Source organism: Gallus gallus, chromosome 20 (assembly GCF_016699485.2).
Source record: "Gallus gallus isolate bGalGal1 chromosome 20, bGalGal1.mat.broiler.GRCg7b, whole genome shotgun sequence".
Lineage (NCBI taxonomy): Eukaryota > Metazoa > Chordata > Aves > Galliformes > Phasianidae > Gallus > Gallus gallus.
In genome coordinates, this window is record NC_052551.1 from 11,849,370 (window position 1) to 11,870,743 (window position 21,374).

General features: G+C 53.1%; 1 protein-coding gene across 5 annotated transcripts in view; it reads left to right on the forward strand.

Moving 5' to 3' along the window:
- Window positions 1-21,374, forward strand: part of PMEPA1 (prostate transmembrane protein, androgen induced 1) — a 34,681-nt gene that overhangs the window by 8,157 nt on the left and 5,150 nt on the right. For all 5 annotated transcript variants that reach the window (XM_046902892.1, XM_046902890.1, XM_046902891.1 and 2 more), the window contains one exon: window positions 17,638-17,792. In XM_046902892.1, coding sequence (XP_046758848.1) covers window positions 17,679-17,792 — 114 coding nt within the window. In that variant the 5' untranslated portion in view covers window positions 17,638-17,678. The remainder of the gene's footprint in view (window positions 1-17,637; window positions 17,793-21,374) is intronic.

Here is a 21,374-nt window from a genome sequence, read left to right on the forward strand (position 1 = left end):
GGTTTGCTGGGCTTGCTGGTGGGGAGCTGGGGAGGGCACTCGGTGTGAGCTGGGTGTGAGCAGGAGGCAGGTGGGCTTTATAGCCACAGAAAGCAGCCGGGCCAGAAGTGCACAGTTGGCAACGTGTCTTTGTGGTCCTTTGGCCGAAGCCTTGAAGGCCATGACTGTCCTGCTGCATGCTCACGGAAGGAGCCAGGCCTGGCCCAACACATGTTGTGCTTCAGAGGGAAGTGACCCAGACTGCTGAAAGCCTCTCCTGCTGTCTGCACAGCTTGCTGCCTCTGCCCTCACTTTAAGTCAACTCATTGCACAAGCAGCATGCTGGATTTACCTGCAGGGCAGGGGAGGGAGCCGAGCTGTTCGGGTGAGTTCCCAAAAGATGTCTGAGTGCAGAGTGCTGGGGTGAGCGCTTCCAGTCCTGTCCCAAAGCTGCTCCTACCTCTGTCCACCTCTGGCTGTGCTGGGGATGAGTCCAGGCTGTGCTCTGTGGATGGGGCTGGGAGATCCACCCTACAGCGCTGCTGGGCGGTGCTGGAATTGTTAGGGTTATAGCTGGTGATAACCAGGCGCAGGGCTGGGCTTGTTGTTGTCAGTATCCCAGGCGTCCCTGCAGCAGGATGTCTCACTGCTGTCCTGGAGCAGCTCCTGCCCTGCCTGCCTTTCTGCCCTTGACCTTGACACAGTTTAGAGCCTTGAGTTTGCAGTATAACACACAGAAATCTCACTCTGGGGCTCTTTTCTTCAGCCTCTGCGGTGGGAGCTGCCATGTGGGAGGGCTCAGCGTGAGGCTGGCTCTGTGGTGCATGCCCATGTGTGGGGCATCCTGTGCAGTTTGCTCTGCCGATGGCTCTTAATCCTCATATTTCATGGGTTTTCTCGATAAATACCACTGAGCATCCATTGACTTGCCATCCAGGCCTGAACTGTAAGGAACCATAAACATAATAGGCAGCTTCCATTTAATAGTTCACTACGTGCTTTTTATTAGTGCAGCTTTAAATACGTTTGTATGTGTGTGTTTATACATACGTGTATATGCCTATTTATGTATAAATGTATATATATATATGCATGTATGTATAAAGATGGAAGCATTTATTTAACTGATGTGCAGAAAGAGGCCCTCCCAGGTGAGGGAAGCATGGCGGGGTGGGCTCAGGCTGATGGTGCGTCCTGCTGTGCAGCACAGTGCCTCAAGTGGGTTCACAGCCCCGTGCAGATGTTCAGGAATTTCTCTTTTGTCCTGGCCATGGGGTTCTGCTGCTCTTCAGACCATAAGTGCACTCCAGGCTCAGCGGGTTCGTGGCTCAGGAGATGCTTTTCATCCCCCCTGGATCCGGCTGTCTGCTGTGGAGGGAGCTGCCTCTCGCAGCCATGTGTCCTCCTTGGTTCTGCTTCCACAGCTTTGCAGACCCACGTGAAGGCTTTATTAAATTAAGCAGAACGACCTTTAAAAATGTACATTTCGAGTGGAAGAATTGCTTTATGTAAGGCAGGGCTATGCAAGGGGACCTAAATACGAGCTTTAATTGGCTGCTACAAAAATAGGTGTGATTTTTTTGCGCAGTGATTTTACAGCTTCTGAGCTGAGTGTCCCGATGAAATCCTGCAACCGGTCCACTCATTGCTGGGGAGATGGGGACATGGGGGGCTGAGGAGCCCAAGGAATGGGATTGGTGCTGGGAGCAGCCTTGCTCCCATTTGCACAGCCAGCCGTACCCATCAGTTCCTGCAGCTCTGTGCTGTTGGAAAGGCAGTGGAGGACCGGCTGCAGCTGGCCTGTGTGTGCCCGCCAGCTCACCCTGCAGCACCGAGCTGCCTGGCACGGCACTGCCGGGTCACAGGGCGGCTTTATTGGGGCTGTAACTGCCAGCAGGTGAGAAACGTGCAGCTCCTGCAGCTGTGCCTGCCGGACAGCGTGTGTGCCAAGAGCCGCCGCTTTGTTTTGCAGCCTGATCGATGCGGTTACGTCGGTAATTCAGTGGCTGGAGGCACTTCCGTGGGCTGGGAGGTTGCCCTGTGGGCCCTGGGCGCAGGGCAGGCTGTCACCGGGGGCCTGAGGAAGTGAAGGGTGTCGTGTTTTGACCCTGCATCCTTACAGTAATCCAGATAGGCTTTCCTGTTTCTATATTTAAAGCCTTTCCGTTCTTCTGTTGGGAGAGACGGAGCATTGGCTCTCATGGGTAACAACTGAGCCTTCCTCTCTGGGACAACTGGTCCCCAGGTGGTGTTTCTCCACGGGAAGCAAGGCTTCTCTGAACCTTCCTGCCGCAAATTAAAGGAACTGTGGTTTTTGGTTTATCTCCAACCGGTGAGGATGGGAACTGGTTATCCCTCCAGCTTACTGAAGGTCTCACAGGAATGAGGACTCGGTTTGTCTCAGCCAACACATGGGAGGAAAGCTGGCACTGGGACGGGGTGGGAGAAGCTGAGATACGATTTGTTTCTTCTTTGAAATTACCCCTTGTTAATTGTCTAAACGGAGTTTCAAAGAAAATCTCTGCTTTTCTCTCCTTGCAGCATTATAATTCTATATAATCAGTTTTCTTTCTCAAAAAGAATAGAGTGTGATTTTTTTTCTTTCTTGCAGAGGCAGGGAAGGATAAGTTCCAGATGCTGCTGGTTTGTACTTCTTTGCCTCTGTTTAACATTCAGTGCCTTTCAGTACGTCGGCTGCAAGAAGTGGGGCTGATGGTTTTATTCCAAGGGAGATCGCCCCCAGTCAGTCCCTCTGCTGAGCATATCTCGGCCAGGCACTGCCCGAAGTCACACCGGCTGCTCTGCACGCACCCAGCAGGGCTGCCCGTGTCCTGCATTCGCAGCAGCTCCTCGGTGCCTCCCGTGCCTGGAGGATCGATGTGCCGCACATCTGGACTCGTTCCTCTAAATCAGCGTGACTTGAAATCAGTGAGCTGACGGCCTGCGGAGCCGAAGCTAGTTAGCTGCTGCGGTAATTTACAGCCGCTCTCCAGCCCTTAATCGGGGTGAAAAAGTTGCTTATCTCAGCACTCTTGGGTGTGTGGAAAGTGACGTCTCCCAGCCCGATGGAGGGGCAGTGCTGGAAGCCATGGTGTGGCTGCAGCCCTGGCTGTGGTGTGGGGTTAAAGGCAGCTGTATGGGCCAGCAGGACTCCTTGGAATCAGGCTGTGGCAGGTACTAATTAGTACTGATTAACCCTTATCAGCGACAGACAGTCCCTGTGGCATTCATAAAGGGAGCTGTGTGTGCAGGTGTTCCTGCATCCCCTGCGGGATGCCGTGCTGCCTGTTCAGCTTTTCTCGGTGGTCCGGGTCATTTAGTCACCCCTTCCCAGGTACCCTGCGGAAGTGCAGTGTTGCAGGAGTTGCCACTATGTAATTGTGGAGGCTCAGCGTGTCAGGGGCTGACGAAGTGGGACCTCAAGACCTTCAGGACAGACAAAGTGGGACCTCAGGACTTTTAGGATAGACAGAATGGGACCTCCAGGACAGACAGAATGGGGCCTCGGAAGCCCTGCTGAGCCTGTCTGAGGTTACAGCTGTTTGCAAAGCTGCCTTTGCTGTTCTAAGAAGACATCATAACATCTGTGGGTCTCTCTCTCAATTTAGATCTGAGTTGATGAGAACACCTCACAAGTAAGGTGTCTTTGCTTAAGGGTGGTATCCGAATTGGCTTGGGATGAACCAACTAGGTAAAGTATTTACAAGTGATGAATAAATGCTTTTAATAAACAGCTAATCAATTGTTATAGAGCCCGCAAAGTCAATAGGGCTTATGACCTTTGCTTGTAACCACACATGGATCTTTAACATGCTCACAGTGCCTACAAATCATTCACTGGGCTTTTATCAAGCATTTATTAGTGCAAGTCGTAACCAAACATGAAACAAAAAATAATTATTTCGGTTGCTTTCTTTTGAGCCTCGTGGCACAATTTGGTTGTACAGCACAACAGCCTCTGCTTCTGCAGACAAGCTGCAAAACATGACCAATGTGTGAGGAGTGCTGTGGTGCAGATGCTGTGTGTGGTGGGGAGCGATGGGCTCCTGCAGGGTGGTGTCTGGGACAGCCGATGTGTGGGGTTTTCTGTTGGAGACGCGGTGTCCCACTGCTCTGAGCTGTGCTCTCATGCTGTTACTCTTGCAGGAGATGCTCGCTGTTGTTTGATGTTGTGCAGCTTGCACCCACTGCATTGCCCTGTGATTTGGGGAAGCCTGTGCAGGGGTTTGTTCCAGCTGCAGTTTTCCCTGCTTCCCCTGATCTCCCCTGTCCCATGTATGTGGATTTGTGCCTTGGGGAGAGAGGCAAAGATGGGTGGGATGTGGAGCACAGTGCATGGCCCGAAATGGGTCAGCTTGTGGCCAGGCCTGGTGACTGTGTGTCTCCTTCGCTGGTTGGGATGGAGGCAGTCCTGTGGGACCCCACGGTGGGCAGCAAGAGTGGCTGTAACCATCCCTGCCGGGCTTCCCTTGGGCGCTGGCCTTAAGTGGGGTGTGGGGTACAGAGGTGCCCCAGCAGAGAGCTGATTTTGGAAGAGGTGCAGCACTTTCACACTTGAAAATAAGAGGGTGGGGCGGAGGGTTTGCATAAAAGGGGAATGCAAGAAATGCAACGTGGTGAAAACGCATGGCCTGCTGGAGGCTGGGGGCAGTCCATCCCAGCTGCCGTGCGGCCCTCACCCAGCTCCCGGGAGTCGGGTCACGCTGCATTCACTTCCACGCTCCTCTGTGAAAACGCCCATAGGCTTCGCCCTTTATTTCATTGTTGTCAGTTTGGGTATTTTGTTACATTAGTCTAAATTGGTTTGTTTCCATAGCTGCAAACTGCTGATAAAACCTCGCTGTAGGATCTGTCAATCTTCCCGTGCACGGTACCAAAAATAATCCACGCGTGGTGTCAGGAGGTGCACGGCGGTGGAGCAGGGGCTGAGGCTGCAGGGATGGCTGCCCCCCATCCGGGCTGCATTCAGGGCACGGCACCGGGCGCTTCTGAGCCTCTGTCTGCTGAAGTACCTCTTCCACAGATGGAAGGTGTGGAATCCCCCGAGCTGTTGGCTCCTGCTGGGACGTGCCCTGTGACTGCCGCAGTCCCAGCCCTGCTGCATGGCCCCGCACGGTCCGTACGTGATGCTGTGAGCATCCCTTCTCCACCCCACGTGTCTTGGGGTTCAGGCTGGGCTTCGGGCACTCTGTGACTTCTATTGGGAAGAGGTTGGGGTGGGGACAGCCGGCTGGCTCCCCGGCACCACAGGGCAGGGATGTTGGCCTGGGGTGAGGATACCCCGCAACCCAAACGTGCAGGGATTTAACATCACCCAGGCAGCGCCCAGAAGGAAATGTGCTTCTGAAAGGCAGTCGGGATCGCCCCCGCTCCACTTCTCCCAGGCACAGATGCTCAGCTGACACCAGCTAAATAAAAACCTTTTAGCCCCTGCCAGGAAGTCTAGAGCAAACTGCCAAAAAGCATCTAGGACCAAGACACAAAACCAAGTCGAGCCTGAGCAGAGCACTTAGAAATAACGGATGGTACTGATGCACTTCTGCCTCTTGAATTTTAGCACATGAGATGCTTCAGTTGCAGGGTTTCGTTAAAATAGAATAGTAGAACGTTGAAGGTTTTCAGCAGACACAGAGCAAAGCAAGCACCCTCGCAGCACAGGAAAGGTTGTATTCTTTAGTTCAGCCTTCCTGATAGGAGGCATTTGTGATTTCCCTGCTGGCACTCCTCCAGCTCAAAATCAAAGTGCAGTTTTGCTGAAGGAGAATGCTCTGTATGGCTTTTAGCCGTGTTCAGAGGTGGGACCCGAGCCCTTGGTGCATGCCTGTCCCACCCTGCAGCTGCAGCCTGGTGTATCTGCTGCCCCGTGGGGCAGGAGGGAGGGCAGGGGGATGTGCATGGTGGAGCTGGTGGCAAGGTTCCTGCTGTTCCTTTGTGCTTCTGGCAAGAGGACGTAACAAAAAATTGGCAGGTTCATACTCTATATCATTGAATTAAAATCTATTAAATACTTACAGAGCACCAAAACCCACGTTAAGCAGTGCCCTTGTGAGGTGACATGCGCCTGGGTCTGGCATGCTCCCTCATCTCGTGTTTGTGTGCGCTGTGTTGTGTGAAGGGTGAGCCTATAGAACTCAGACAGAGGTTCTGAATAGGACTAACACGGGCAGCCACTTCTCAGTGAGTCCGGGGCTGAGATGTGTCTGGCTCTTGCCAGCACAAATTGCAGAGCAGCTCCTGCACAGCCCACGGCCGGTCTGACAGCTGCAGCTGCAGCACCGCTGGGCGGTGGGGTTTGTGTGGAGCACAGCCATGCCTGGTGGCAGTGCTGTGCAGGGGGCAGGCAGGGTCCTACCTGAGCCTGGGGCCTGAAAGTGGTGCGAGGAGACAGAGTGAGGCCGTGGGGGCTGCTGGGCACGGCTCAGGAGTGGTGGCACTGCTTTGTTCCTGCGGGGCTTGGTGTTCCCTGATCTTAGCAAGGGTCAAAAATAATAATGATAAAATATATGTGTGTATAGGTATATATGTGGTGAGAGCAGACTGACTTCTGCTCCTGGAAGAAGGCTTCTTGAAGGCCAGCCCTTGGCTGTAAGGTGTGAGGATGTGCGTGTATGGCACCTGCAAAGGGCCGAGCAATGCATTTTGAGCGGCGATGAATCTCTCCGTACAGGAGGAAAGCATCCAGCCCCGTTCTTTACTGCTCATTTTAGTAATTTCTTCCAGATAACCTACACATCTGTGTCGGTGCAATTAAAACAGAAATTCCACCTAATGAACAGTTGTAGCCCTTGGGCTATTGCGGAATGAGCAAGTGAAGTTGGAAACGCTCTTATTAAAATAATAATTAAGAAACAAGGGTGGGGAGGCAGAGGGAGGGGCAGACGAGGTGCCGGTGGGATGCTGGAGGGCGAGGAGCTGCCGTGACCCCAGCGCTGAACTCACTGCACTCCCACCTGCCCCGGGCTGAGCCGTGCTGCTGTGCCATAGGGGTGGCTGTGCCATAGGGGTGCTGTGCCCCGGTGTGCCCTCCTCATGCTCCGTCTCAGCCCTGCAGCAAAGCCCGGAGATCTGTGCTGCACTGCCTGCGTGGGGCCGCCCTGAGGTTCCCTGCCAGAGCCCGGAGCTGCAGCATCAGTCTGCTGAGCCCTGCTTTGCATTTATTTGTTGAGATCTTGGTTCTCCAGCGGCTGATGAAGCTCAGGAAGGGAGGAGTGTTTCGGTATTAGGCAGGGTTGTATCTGCTTCTGCTTTTCCCAGAGTACCGTTGTTTGTCAGTGAGAAGTAAAAGCGCTGTGTGTGCCCACGGGTTGCTCTGATTTGTCCTTCTGTGCTGCTGTGCTGTGGTCAGGAGCGCCGGGGCTGAGCGGGTCGGCGATGGCAACTGGTGCTTGGCTGTGTCAGGCAGCTCGCCCTCCTGCTTTCAAGTGCACGGCAAAAAACAATCCTTTCATTGTTGTCCCTTCCAGTTTTCGTAGTGTCTGTCCGCAAAGCATCGCATTGTCTCAATTAACACACCAGAGTTGTTTGAGAACTTAACCCGCTCGGGATGCAGAGATGTGTGTGATGTGCAAAGGTAGCGGAGTAAAAAAATGAGCAGCTGCCAGACAAATCCTGCTGGGATGATACACTGGGATGACTTCAGTGGGATTTCTATCTGCAGGCTGTGGGCATTTTGTTATTTTTTGATTTTTTTTCCTTTTTAAATGGTTGCAAACCCGGGTGATTGCTTATCATTTTCATTTGAACTCCATCTGACAAATCGCTTTAGATGGAGAAAGCAATACTGCATCTTTAAATGGCCACTCTGTCAGCGCATCTTGCAGGGCTTTAAATGCCCTTTGTTATCGCAGTCTAGACAGGACGCAGGCGGAATATTTGATATGTTATAAGGCAAAGATTTGACAAGGTTGAATTCATTTACCGGCTTATTTAGAACTGAATTTCAAAACATTTTTCCTTACAAACGTGTCTTTCTCTCTCTCCCCCTATATATATATTTTCAAAGTTAGTGCAGTGTGTTTCAACTGTTTAGACTGAGAGAGGAGACATTAGCTTACTGCAGCCTGCAGTACTCTAATTGCCCTTTTTATGACTGTCTAGACATCATGCAGATGCATGTTTGTGGTGAGAAGACATTTCCCCCTCTGGTTATACGATAGTCTGAGCCCTTTGCATCGCCTGTCTCCTTACCCCTCTGTCCTGGAATGCGCCTTCCTCCCTCCATCCCTGAAAAAACCGCTGCTCCCCGTTTTATTTCTGGAAGGACGCTTCAGTTCCCATTTCTGTGGTTCTTTTTAGGATGTGTATTCACAAATGTTAATGCTTTTTGGAGGAATAAAGGTGTGTGGAGCTCATCCCCCGCAGCCCCGCCGAGGTCGCGTATCAGGGCGGTGGAGCGGCGCTGCGTGCAGATATCGGTGGGTTTATCGGTGCATATGGAGATGGCTTTGTTTGTGTTCCCTGCGATAAGGGCACAGCCTTGCGGGCCATGTTTAAGAATGAAAATATCAGCCAGGTTTGAATGGGTCAGAGTTTTAGTTATGCAAATAGGGCGCATTAATTAACCCCGTTGCTATAGCTACTGCTTTATTGTTAAATGCAATGAAAAGGGGACAAGCTGTGTTGTTGGATAATCCTCCCCTCTGTGCTCTTCTTCCCCATCCTCCGAAGTCTTCCTCTGCCTCAGCATGAGGGCAGCTGCTGTCCCCATCCCCGTCCCCATGGGCAGGTGGCGGTCGCCCGCGGTGGCCACTGAAGCAGAACGTGCCGTCCCCTCCTTGCAGAGCCGGGCTGTGGGGCACGGGGAGCCGAGGGGTCCTCACCGCCATGGCCGCGTCCCGGCGGCCTCCCCCAGAGCCCATTGTGGGCGCTGACCTCGCCGGGCGGCCGTCAGTTTTCCGCCACAGCCCCGTGTCATCAATCTGCCTTCTGGTGGCTGCACCGCATGGGAAAGGTCTGGGAGTGGGACAAAGGAGGGGCGCAGATGGGTGGGATGGGATGGGATGGGTGGGATGGAGCACCTCTTCCTGCCTGGCTGGAGGAGAGGAACACCAGCCTGGGCACTGGGAACCAGCCCTGTTCAGCCGGGTTTACTGAGCAGAAAAGATGCTTTTTTGTGTCTGCGTAAAGACTCACAAACCAACGCAGCAGAATATGGCCCTTCCAGTGTATCTGCTGCAGGAGTTACTTAAAATCTTTCTAGGGCTGTTGCTGCAATCAAGGTTGAGGTTCGTTACCTCTTAATTTAACCAGACTCGGGGTGGTTTTACCTTCCCCATTTGCCCCGACATGTGTCATACATAAATACATTTATTTTTTCCACATACCTGCATGGGAGTGCACACATACATTCCCTCCCATATAGTGATGTTCAGACCGGATCAAGAATTGAAATTGAGCATGGCAGTGACCAAACACAGCATGTTTGGGTGTGCATTTGCCTGCAACTGGCATTTTCAATGCAATGCATGGCTGTGACATAAAATTGTATTTGTTCCTTGGAAGTAGCTGCCCTTGTGAAATGTCGCTCCTTGTGCAAGCAAAGGCTGCTGAGCTCTGGGGAAGATAATGGCACTTAAAAAGAGGTACAGAAAGGAGAGGGGTCCTGCTGACAGAGCCGAGGAAATCCGGTTTCCATGCAGCTCGTTGTGGCTCTGGCCAGCTTGCTCAATTCACATTTCAACACCCGTCTGCCATGGCCATGTGGGTGCCACGGGGCCATGCCACTGCGGGGTCCCAGACAGCTGGGTGCAGGCACTGGGCTGGCAGCTCTGGAATGGCTGCCCGGGAGGTGGTGGAGTCTCTTGCTGTGGATGCTTTCCTGTGCAATTGACCCCAGGGAGCACTGATTGGGCTCAGTGATCTCCAGAGGTCCCTTCCAGCCCCTGCAGTTCTGTGAGTTGGAGCTGCCTGCCCTCGGATCAGAGGCAGCAGGTGGGAGCTGGGGGGTGACAGCCCACCCTGAGCTGCAGGTGTGCACCCTGCCACGCCGTGGCCAGGCCTGCCCTGCCGCACACCGCCTTTAATTGCCACTCACACTGTGCAGAGTGGCACAGCCCTCCCTGGGTGCAGTGTTTGCTCTCCACGGAGCGTCCGCGACTGGTGGTTCGTCTGTCGAAACAGATGTGGGCAGCAACAAACATCTATTTCTATAACTAGAAACAAATTTGGTAATTGCCTCTTTCAACAGGACTTGCTCAAGCAGGAAATGAAATTCCTAAATGGCAGTTAGCAAAAGTATTTATAGCTAAGTTCATAAATGAGATGTGCTTTCCTTTGTCGTGGGCTTCTGCTGGTTGGGAGGAAGAAAACCTCCATGGCAGCATGCCTCATATTGATCGCAGCATCCCCGGGGTGTGCGAAGGCACTGACTTATTCATGGGCTTATTTTTACTACCTGCAGAAATACCCCTGAAGGAACCGCTTTGGTCTCCCAGGGTCGGTTGGTTCGGTCCGGATATCGGGTGTCTCTGCGGTCGTTTTTGGGGTGGTCGGTCTGTGCTGTGTGTGACCAGAAACAAGGCCTGTCGCTCTCAGCCCTGTCCCCCCTCTGCATGCCTGTGTTCAGGGCGGTGAGGAGGTTCTGGGGGCACCAACACGCTCAGTGGGTGAGCCCCCACTGTCTCCAGCTTTCTCCATACGAGTTACCATTGGTCAGGTCTTTGCTGGTGGCCAGAAGGTGTCCTGGCTGAAAGAGCTGCTGATCCCTGCCGGGATGCCTGCAGTTTCCATGTCAGAGCTGCGTGTGGCCGTGCTGATGGTTCCCCTTTGGCTCTGCTGGCTGCTCCCTATGGGCCTCCGTGGCCACAGCCACAGCCACAGCCACAGCCCCGCCGCCTGCTGCGCTCACCCTTGGGATCCGGACGGCGCTGTGAGCGGGCAGCTGCTGTGTCTGAGGACTGGGATATTTCCTAGGGCCTGACCCGCCTGATGACTGCACAGCTGTAAGCGTGAAATGGGGCCGTTTCCTTTAAAGCAAACAAAAAAAAAAAAGGGAGTGGGGGTGCAGGATGAGGCCATCGCTTGTCAGTGACTCAGAGGATGTGATGCTCGATTGCCTGGGGTGACAGATGATGAAAAGGAGCTGTATTAAAGGCGCAGTTGTGCTCCAAGGGCTGGCATGATGCGAATGACTTCTTGGGCCGCCGTCGCCCATTCTGCGGCAGTGATTTTCCTCAGATCCACCCCTTTTGTGAGCCCTGGTGCCAGAGGTGCTGCCAGCCGTCCTGCTGCAGGCTGCGCTGCCTCACGTGGCGTTACTTCTGCTTTGTGCATCATAACCAGCAGGCTGAGTCTGGAAATGTAATTTAGCTGCTAACTGTGCTGATGATGCATGAGGCAGGGCTGAATCCAGCGCGAGCTCTTTGCCATGGGCTGATCCTGCTCTGCTGTGCCTCAGCATTGCCGCTGCAGCTTCAGGATGCTGCTGATCTGTGCCAGCAGTGGCAATATCACGCTCTGTATCTATCTAAAGGTAGATAGTGCTTCCCGTGCTGTCTGGTAAACAAATACAGTTGTTGACAATCTGATGGGCCCTTCGTATGTGGTTTTGTGGAGGTATTATTTAGAAGATAAACGTAACAGATAAACACGAACACAAATATTGCAGTCATGGCTTTGCCTGGTCTGCTTGTTTCTCAGATGACCCAGCAGACAAACGGCTGAGTAATCTGCCAGCTTAACTTCTTTGTTCTTTCATCTCGTCTTCCTGTGCCGTGGTCTCAGGGAGAGAGAGCATCAGACTCTCACAAGTGGAGCTTGGCATCCCGCGGGTGAAATCGCTCCAGTAAAGCAGGAGAAGCGCTTGGTGCTGCACCCTCCTTGGCAGCCCTCGGATTGCAGCTGTTGCCTGGAGCTGTTTTGGTTCTTGCTGAAACGAGAGCGGCTGAGATGTGATGCTCGGCTCAGTGGGCATGTCCCCTCTGCAGGCAGGCTGGGAAGGACAGCGTGGAGCTGCTCACGCCGGGTGCTGCTGTGCCAGAGTGTTCTCCATGCAGTGTGTGTTAGCAGGGTGCTGGCGTGGGATCGGATGTGGTTCTGGTGCTGGCCCGTGGGATGCGGCAGTCCCAGCCTTTGCAGCTGCTTGCTGAAGGGTCGTGAGGTTGTTCCGTGGGAAAAACAAAGCTCCGAGGGGTGCCGGTATTCACATGGCACTTCTCAAATTCGTGTGCTTTGAGTAGAAAAATCGAGGTTCGCAGTTTGGCTACATTGCTTAGCCCACATCCTTTTACAGAGATTTTGGTGAGCATCTGGCGTAACCATCACACTTCGGCTGGATTCAGTTTTGTTGAGTATTTTTATCCCTCAGATCCTTCCAGGGAGCCACGGGTTGGTCTGTAGGCTGCGCTGTGACAGCTGGCTCCTGCTCTGCAGGGATGTGCCCACAGCAGTGGGACCTCGGGCTGCATCTGGGGCATGCCGTGGGCCGGGTCTGCAGTAGGGCAGCTGTGCAGTGCCAGCACCTGGCCTTACTGGTTCGCTGTTCTCTGAAAGCGACTGAGAGCTGCTTTGTACCCTGATCACTGGGGGCAGCAGTAGGCCCTCTGCTCTCTGGGGTAAGGTCAGTCCTTGTGCGTCTCCTTGCTGCTGCCAGCGCTGTGGGGCACAGCCACAGCTGAAGCTGTGGTGCTTGGAAATGTCAGCAGGGGTGGGAAGGAGTGGGTTGGTTTGTTGAAGCACTGCCTTCAGCCAGAGGTGTCAGTGCTGGAGCAGCTGGAAGTCAGAGCCTAACCCTTTGCATCTGCTGTAGGGCAGCGCCTCTGTGAAGACAGCAGCAGAGGTTTGCAGGGGGGATGCTGTGCTGTATCCTTGCTGTGCCTCAAAGCTGGTGCATAGGTAGGGGAGCAGGGACCTCTGGACCAGTAAAGGATGTTTGCTGTAGGATACTAATGTATCAGCCCAGACTTTGGGTGTTGACAGACAATCACTAAAGCTGGTGGAGGTGGACCTCAGTCCACTGCCTGTCCTTACTCCACCTAAAACTGCCTGTACCATTATTTTTATGTGTTCTTTTTACATAACTTGAGGTCTGCAAGAAACCTGCTCAAGCAAAAGGTGCTCAGAGGTGGGGACAGATGAAAAACTCCAAAACCTGGGATGAGGGGATGAGAGAGTCACACTGCCAGGGCAGCACCGTGGTGTCAGAGGTGTTAATGGAAACCTGGAGAAGCAGTGCATTATGGAAGCACTTACTGCGGAGCTGCAAACACTCTTTATTAATTCATCCAGTTGATTTTGTCGTGTCTAATGTGTGTGTGCATGGAGACCTTCCCTCCTGGGCCATGAATGGGGCTGTGCTGAGAGGAGGGAGCTCACCCTGTGTTCCCAGGGATCCTGGAGGAAGCTGGGACGTGCAATGTGGCATTACAGTGCCCTGCATTTAACTGAAGGTAGGCATCTGTTCACTTGGCCCGACTGCCCCTGGCTGCAGGGTTAGTGCTGGAGCTCAGCCTGGTGCTGCGGGCTGTCCTGCTGTGGTGCCCCACGTTGCCTCCACGGGTGCTGGATGGGGATCTGTTGAGTCACGGTGCTGAGTCACTGCCCCAGCCAGGCTCCATGAATAACTGCAGGTGCTCTGCCCCACACCGTGCACAGCGAGAAGTGGGGAAGTGCTGCTGAATGCTTGGAGCAAGGGCTGTGGTGGCAGAAAGCATCTCCTCAGCTCCACGCTGCCTTGGGGAGCAGCGCAGGGTGAGTCCCATGGCAGTCCAAACCCTGTCAGGCACAGTGCCCCAGGCAGCCCTGTGCTGCTCCCCACTCGTGCCCTGGGACTGCATCCTGCCTGCGCTGCTCTCTGCTCCATGCTGGGCTCAGGCCCCTCCAGCAGAACCTTAATTCCATCATTTTCCCCCTCATGTGAATGCAGATAATCCTTCGCATACAGCTTTGCCACTGGAGTGGGAAGAGAGCACGGAGGCTGTGCTGTGCCCACCACAGTACCCCTGCCCATATTTCAGCAGGCAAGGTATGAAAGCCTTACTCCTTGTGCCAGGATTGGGCAGAGCATCCCGAAGCACAGGTGCACATGCCATCCTTCCCAGGCAGCACAAGGGTTGCTGCAGTGAGGTTTGCCAGCCCTGCTCCTGCCCCACCTGTGGCCTCACTGGGCAGAGGGCCGCCCGCTGTCAGCAGCAACAGCTCTTCCTCCACAGCCATGTGGGGATGCTTTGGATGGTCTCTTGCAGCACTGCCATCCTGCTGCACTGCCCAGCAATGTGCTTCGTGTCAGAGTGAGGGATTTTGAAAGATAAGAACAGCCAAAGGAAGTGAAAGCGAGCATGGGAGAAGCAAAGTGTTGTGCTGGGGGTTCTCGGGTTTGTTCTGTTTTGTGTCGGCAGAACTGCACTTTTAGCACAGTTGGCTGCAGCGTTGCTGTGTTTCACTTAGGAACTGCTGCTAATATAGATCCATTTGTTCAGCTTAGCCGTTATTTCCTGAGGAGTTTCACTTCTCACGTGAAACACAGTTCCAACGTAGAGAGGAGCCATCCCTGGGGCACACAGGTAACAGGTTTGACCCACAGCTGTGTTACACCTGGCCGAAGGTAAAAAGTACGTGGGTATGTTTTACTTCTCTCTCTACCTGCCGCGCTTGGAGCATTTCAGCAGTGATGCTCTGCATGGAGGGGAGAGCGCTTCTGACACTGCAGAGCAGTTGTGTGCGTGCTCAGTGGCTGCAAAGTCGGCTGGAGAGTCTGGATGGAGAGCACAGGAAGGCAGGCTGTGTCACTTCAACGCGACGTCTGAACCTGCGAGTGTGAAATGGATTCTGGAGTGAAAATTATGCAGAATTAAATTAGTGTGACCTTACTTTGCATTGGGAGGCTGCGTTTGCCCATCTTGTAAAGCCTCGTGCATTTATAACACTTCCCTTGGGGAAAATTACAGAGAGAAATGGAATGAGGTCTCCTCTAATTGAAAAGTGACGATGATTAGGAAGCCAAACACAGAATGTGTTGAGTATTTTTTTTCTCGTTTTGTTGTGTGTGTGTTTTAAGAATACCAGCAGAATTATAAATGACGTGCTCTGCAGTTTGGCTTGTTTTTCATTCCCCAAAGGTTTGTTATTAGCATAGCAGCTGAATTGCACTTGTCTAATAGCATACTAACTCAGAGTTGGGTGGGTTTTTTTGGATGGTCTTTCTTCATTAGTTTGACTGAGCTGCTTGGCTAAAATTTCCCCAGGTATGTCCAGCTTTCATTGTGCTGCACCGTGGTTTGTTTTTTCTCCCTCTGAATATGGAGCCCATGAAGACAAGTTAAAACAGAGGGAGAGCTGGCAGCAGCTTCCACGCCTCGAGTGGGTGCGAGTCTCTTGCAACTTGAAAAGCACCAGCTGTGCGTGGGGCTCTTTAGGGTTGCATTTCATTGCCACTCTGGGCAGCAGGAGCGTTGCTGCTGGGCAGATCAGAGCTCCCCTGGCACACCCACTGTTTGTCTGTAGGCTCCGGTTGGGCTGGGGGCCGGGGGTGCCCCATGCGTGTCCTGGTGCACAGGTCGGAGGCTCCTGCTGGGTTTTGCCAGGGTGTGAGCAACTGTTCATTCCAGCAAGAAGAGAGACAGCAGGGCAGGTGCGTTGCTTGTGGTGCTCTGTGTGGGTACATTCAGCTCCTGCTCTGTGCTGTGGGATGAGCTCAGATGTGCTCCGCTGTGGTGGTTGAGGCGTTTGCTTCCCTGTGCTAAGGAAAATGGAGAAGAGTATGGCTGCTGGTGTGGCAGTTTACGGAATGTTAATTTGCAGCTTAATTGTCATCCCCCTCCCACAAAGCAAGATATTAAAATCCCTCTGCTATTTATACCGCCAATGTGATTGCCATAAGGTTGGACTCGCTTCCACATCACAACCCCCCAGTTTGGGGTCTGACAAGCGAGCAGCACGCAGTGCAGCGCCCATCACAGCTCCTCCTCCTCCATGGGTACCCCTTCCTCCCCGGCTGCTCATGGCTGCAACCGCCCGGCTCTGCAGCGCAGGTGGGGCAGCTCTTCCTGACGGCCGGAATGCTACGTGCATCACCGCACTGCTGTGAGCAGTGGAGCTGCGTTTGGTTTGCTTAGTGTGCCTCTCATTCTAGGAAGGGAACTTTCGTTTATAACTGCCTTCCTCTTGCTTTTCTTCAGAAGTGCTACTTTTTCTTTCTTTCTTTCTTTCTTTTTTTTTTTTCAGCTAAAAAGGAGCTTTCCATCGCTGGCCTCATTTAGTTTTTCTTGCATCTTCTTGCTGTGGCCAAAGCACATGTTTCGTTCTGAGGCTGAATTGACTCATCTTCCTAAAACCTTGGGTTGTCGCCCTTTGCCTTTGCTCTTCTGCAGTGCTCTCTGCAGGAAGGCATTTCCCCTGCCCATGGGCTCCCTTCTGCCCTGGGGCTCTGGGTGCATGAACCCATGGGCTGTGCCCTTGGTGGTCGATGGGAAGTGGGCAGATGGCAGTCAGCCTGCAGAGCTGCTCCCCAGTTGCTCCCAGAGCTGCTGCTTCTGCTTGTGGATGGCCATAAGTGCGGCTATGGAGTGGGAGCCCCTTCTTCCATCTCCCCACGTCAGCCTTGCCACCAGCCCCTTCCTGCCTGGGGACTGTGGTGGCACTGCAGCTCCACCAGTGCCAGAGCCATGGATTCCTATGCTCCCAGGGCTCCTTACCACCACGTGTGAGGACAAGCTTCTGCTTTCAGGGCATAACTCTGCATTGTGCAGGTGGTGGATGGAGTGGGTTAAACATTCTGGGATCTGGGGACGATGGGCAGCATGCCTGTCCGGCAGCAGAAATAGCTGCTGCTAGCAGAATGAACTCCAAGGGAACAGGCAGCACTTACCACCTGGACAGTTTTCTTGACATTTATTTGCTTTTACTGGCACTTAAATGCCACCTGCCAGGAGAAAACTTTCCATTAAAGAAAAAAAGATCTGCCTGACTCAGCAGATGGCATCGCAGGCACTGCGAGCAGTGTGATGCTGCCCTTGGGCACCTTGAGTCTGCATGCGGGCACGTGTGTTGTGTGTGCATAAGGTGCAGGTGGCTGCATCCATGGCAGTGTGAGGCAGAGCCTTCCAAAAGTGCATTTTGTAGTCGTCCCTACTGAGATGCAAAGTGGAAATGCCCAGAACTGTTTTTCTTCTTCGTATGCCAAGCGTCTCTGGTGTTAAGCAGGTAGTCTGTTTGCTTGTTCCTGCTTGTTTGGAGGGTTTTTGGCAGCTCTCCTGTGTGCCAGTTCAGGCTGCTCAAGCTCCTGCTGTCGGCTGGGCGAGCGGTGCAGAGCTGCAGCCCTGTTCTGCAGCGGCCGTGCAAGAAGGGGAAGGCTCCATCAGCGCCCATGGGCACGGGAGCTGAGCAGCCTGCAGGCAGCAGAGCACCAGGGAGGGGTAGGGAAGTTTTATCAAGTTTTGTCCAGATTGTAATTTGGAAATCTGTGCTTTGTGGGTCGTGTCTAAAGGTCCCTCCTAGGGACTGCTCTGGGGCACCGAAGACATGAATTAATGTGTTTTTTTTATGAAGTAGCTGGGCTGAAAGCACACAGAGCCCACGTGTGTGTGTGTGTGTGTCTGGGAGTGTTGTGGGGGAAGGATGCAGCTGTGCTGTGTCACTGCCTGCCTGGCCAAATTCCTCCTTCTCACACTCCATTAAGTGCTGCTTTTTCAGGTGGCTCACAATATGTCTCTCTCTCTCTTGCAGCGGAGTTGGAGTTTGTACAGATAATCATCATCGTGGTGGTGATGATGGTGATGGTGGTGGTGATCACCTGTCTGCTGAACCACTACAAACTCTCTGCGCGATCCTTCATCAGCCGGCACAGCCAAGGCAGGCGGAGAGATGAGAATCTGTCATCAGTAAGTCACACGCTGCTCTTCCCATCTGTGCCTTACGGCGTTGTTTGCCAAGTGATGTGAAATTTGGGAAATGTGAGAGCCAAAGGCGTTTGTCTCAGTTGGGTTTGCCTGTGTGTGGCTCAGAGCTGCCTGGAGAGATGACCAGGCTGGGTCTTGGCTTCGTCTGCCCAGGGACGTGGGGCCTTGTAGGGATGCCTCTGGCTCTTCGGGGTGTTGTATGATGTAGTACACAGGCAGCTCTATGCTTTGCAGCTTGGGCTTTCCATTAATAAAGTAACCACACGAGGCTGTTCTTGGTATGCCCTGTTCCTGAAAGCACCTTGCACTGCCACATGTTGGGGATGCACACACCTTGACATTTACAGCACCAAGCTATCGAGTCTGGTAACAGCTCCAGTTGGAGAGTCCCAAATGAGTGCATTCATCTGTTCCTTGCCTTCAAGGGGATGGGAAATCCAGAAGGATTTCCAGATTTTGCCAGGGGTGAAGTAGCACTGTCATTGCTGTGGCGGAGGTGTCAGGAAGTGCCCATCAGACACCTGAGCAGAAACTTCACCAAAGGGATGCCCTGGAGATTCCCAGCACAACTTGGGCTCTGTGGTTCATAGAAGCCCAAGGAGAAATGTGTTAATTGCCCCTGCAGCTCAAGGAGAGCCTCTCCAGCCCGTGGCAGGTGCTGGTCTGTGCAGAGATGAAGGTTTCATCAGATGCAGCAGCTCAGTTCCAGGAACCTACAGAGAAAAGACACAGCAGTTTAGCGGAGGGTGAGCTGCTCACTGCTGCCTGCATAACCCTGTGCAGGGATACCTTGTGCTGATGGATTTTTGCTTCATTCACCCTGAAAGATCTTAAAGCTCTTTGAACAGTAGGGCTTTCTTGAGGTCACTGCTCCAAACTTCCTTCTCCAGATGAGCAGGGCAGGCTGAGCAGGCACTGCTGCCTCGTGCTGGCCTCTGCACGGCTGTGTTCCTTTCTAGCAAAACCAGGAAAGCGATCAAGTGCTGTTTTTTTTATTTTTTATTTCATGTTAAGAGAGCAGAGTTCTGCCATCAGATTTAATAAGCACAGCACAGCTGAAGGCTGCACAGCCTGCGGTACCCATCACACTGCTGTTCTGCTGGAGGAAGATGCCTGTTGGGAAGGAATGCTGGGAAAGCCCCAGGCTCAACCAAACCACTCTGCATCACATCAGCAGACTGTATGTCAGGACAAGCCTTTTTCAGGTTGGCTATTCTTATTTTCTTTAAGAAGAAAGAAGGCTAACATGGGAAGAGACAGCTGCCAGACCTCCACGGGGGCACGGAGCCTTCTGAACCTTTCTCCAACCCCCATTCGGGGCATTTATTATTCTCCCTCTTCTCCTGCCCCTTCCCTGCCCTGACACAGTGAGGTAAGGGGCTGAGCTCCTGCATGTCCCCAGAGCCCTCCTGGAGGCACGAGAAGCCCTCGAGATCCCACAGTGGCATCAGCCATGAGAACGACCTTCGAGGCGGCTCATTTGGGATTCAGCACAGCACACCTTCCTGGGGAGAGCTGCTGCAGTCTGACTGTGTGCTGCACGGCAGCGGCTGTGCTCAGCTCGGAACTGGCTTCTGTGAGCCATTAAACTTGCACTGAACTGGTGTTGGGCTTTTTACATCTCAGACTTCATTTTGCTGTCGTGACCAGACAGGCACTGGAGCTACAAACACGCTTTTCATCTTTTAAAATATTAAAGTAGTTCATCCTATGGTCAGAGTACTGCAGGATGTGCAGCTCTTGTCTTTTTTAGTTCTGGTAGCTCAGAAATTACAAGTGAAGGAGAAATTCATTTCCCTGAAGGTGGGGTTTTTTAATGTGGTTCACGCTAGCAAGGAATTCCTGCTTTGCTGCACCTGTTTGTGCATCACGGTCCTATCTGTTCTGCTTCTTAAACTGTCTCCTTGTAACAGGTATCTTTGTTTTTCTTTAAGAAATGTGACTGAAAATATATGGGTTTTTTTCCAATAAGAATAGCGCTGTTCCTGCACCTCTGGGGCCTATAGACCGTCCCCTAAGACAGAATGGAACATGCAGCTCAGAAATTGAATCTGTATCACTCTGCTCTGCACTGGAAATGCTCTGGCATAACTAAAGAGGTTCTATGAAGTCGAAGATGGAGCTATAAAATGAAATCAGAAAGAAGTCTGAGGTTCCAAAGTGAGTCGTGGAATACTTACAGGGGCTTTCACAGCCACAGTGCTCATCAGACCCAACTTCCATTCTGAGAAAACAGAGCCTTGAGGGTGCAGCCATTGCAAAGATGAATTCAGGTTCCAGATGCGGTGCAGTGCCACGCAGGGGCAGCCTGGCCATGCAGAGGGCCTCGTGGTGGCCGTTCCATGGCACCAGGGCTGAGAACAGACACCTCTGGCTGTTGGTTTCTGGCAGTTTTCATCCTGCTGTTGGCTCAGGAAGATGAGATTGGGACTCTCTGGGAGCGCAGGAGGCAGGCATGGTGCTGAGCACCCCTCTTGGCTGGGCTTTGCCCTGCAGCCTGCAGCTCCTGCTGCTGGGGGAATTTGAATGCAGACAGTGCCTGCAGGCAAGGAGTACACTTAGAGCAGCCCAGACTAAACAGTTGGTGCCTGTGTAAACAGCTGTGTGCATCCTGGGGCTGTGCAGTGTGGTGCTGCTGCCTTGCCCAGCACAGGGACGGCACTGTGAGCTGCAGCCATAGTGGGGCTCCAAGCAGGGGGAGGTGTTGGGGTATCTCCTTTTGGTATAGATCCCCATTTTCCTTGCACTGGCAGCAGGACCGCTCTGAGATGGATGTGCAGTTATTTCAGAAACAGTTTGATGGGGCTGCACACCCAGGCAGAAGTGTATCCCAAAGCTGGAGAAAAGGAAGAAAAGGGAAAAACTGGGCCTTATTCATTGGTCCTATGGAAATGTTAACATGGGGCTTCTGTTGTGTTTGGGGCAGCAGGTGAGCACTGCAAGGTGCTCTGTCTGGGCTGTGCTCTGTAGGGCTGGGATGGCTCCAAAGGGCTGGGCGAGGGGCAGGCTGCTGCCAGACAGCTGAAATCCCTGGACATCCCCAGGAAGAGGAGGAGAGTGACCTCTGGATGGGACACTTAACCCTAAAAGGGAAATACAAAGGGGACCTGGCAGCTTTTTTTCCACTGCTGGTAAAGGTGTCTGACTCTGCCAGCCCCAGAGGTTCACCTGCACGCAGCTGGGAAGTGCCAGCCAGCAGAAGTGGATTTATGAGCCCCCCAGGCTTGTTTTCCTCCATCTCTCTCTCCTGGAGCAGTGTTGTGATATGTATGAATATTAGCAATATTTAAATACTTCAGGTCCCGGGGCAGAAATGCAGAAGTGAATTGTGTTCACAGCGTGGGCAGCCAACGGAACGGAACGGGGCCGTGTTTGTTTGTTTGTTTTGATCGTGGGCTGTAAGGCGGTTTGGGGAGGCTGTGGGTGTTCCTTGCGGGGGCTGTGGGTCCCAGGTGTGGGTTGCAGCACTGGGGTTGGTGCCAGGACGAACAGAGCCTCAGCTCCTCAGTCTTTGTAACCAGGGGCCATTGATCCCTCTGGGGAAGAGATACTGTGGAACCATCC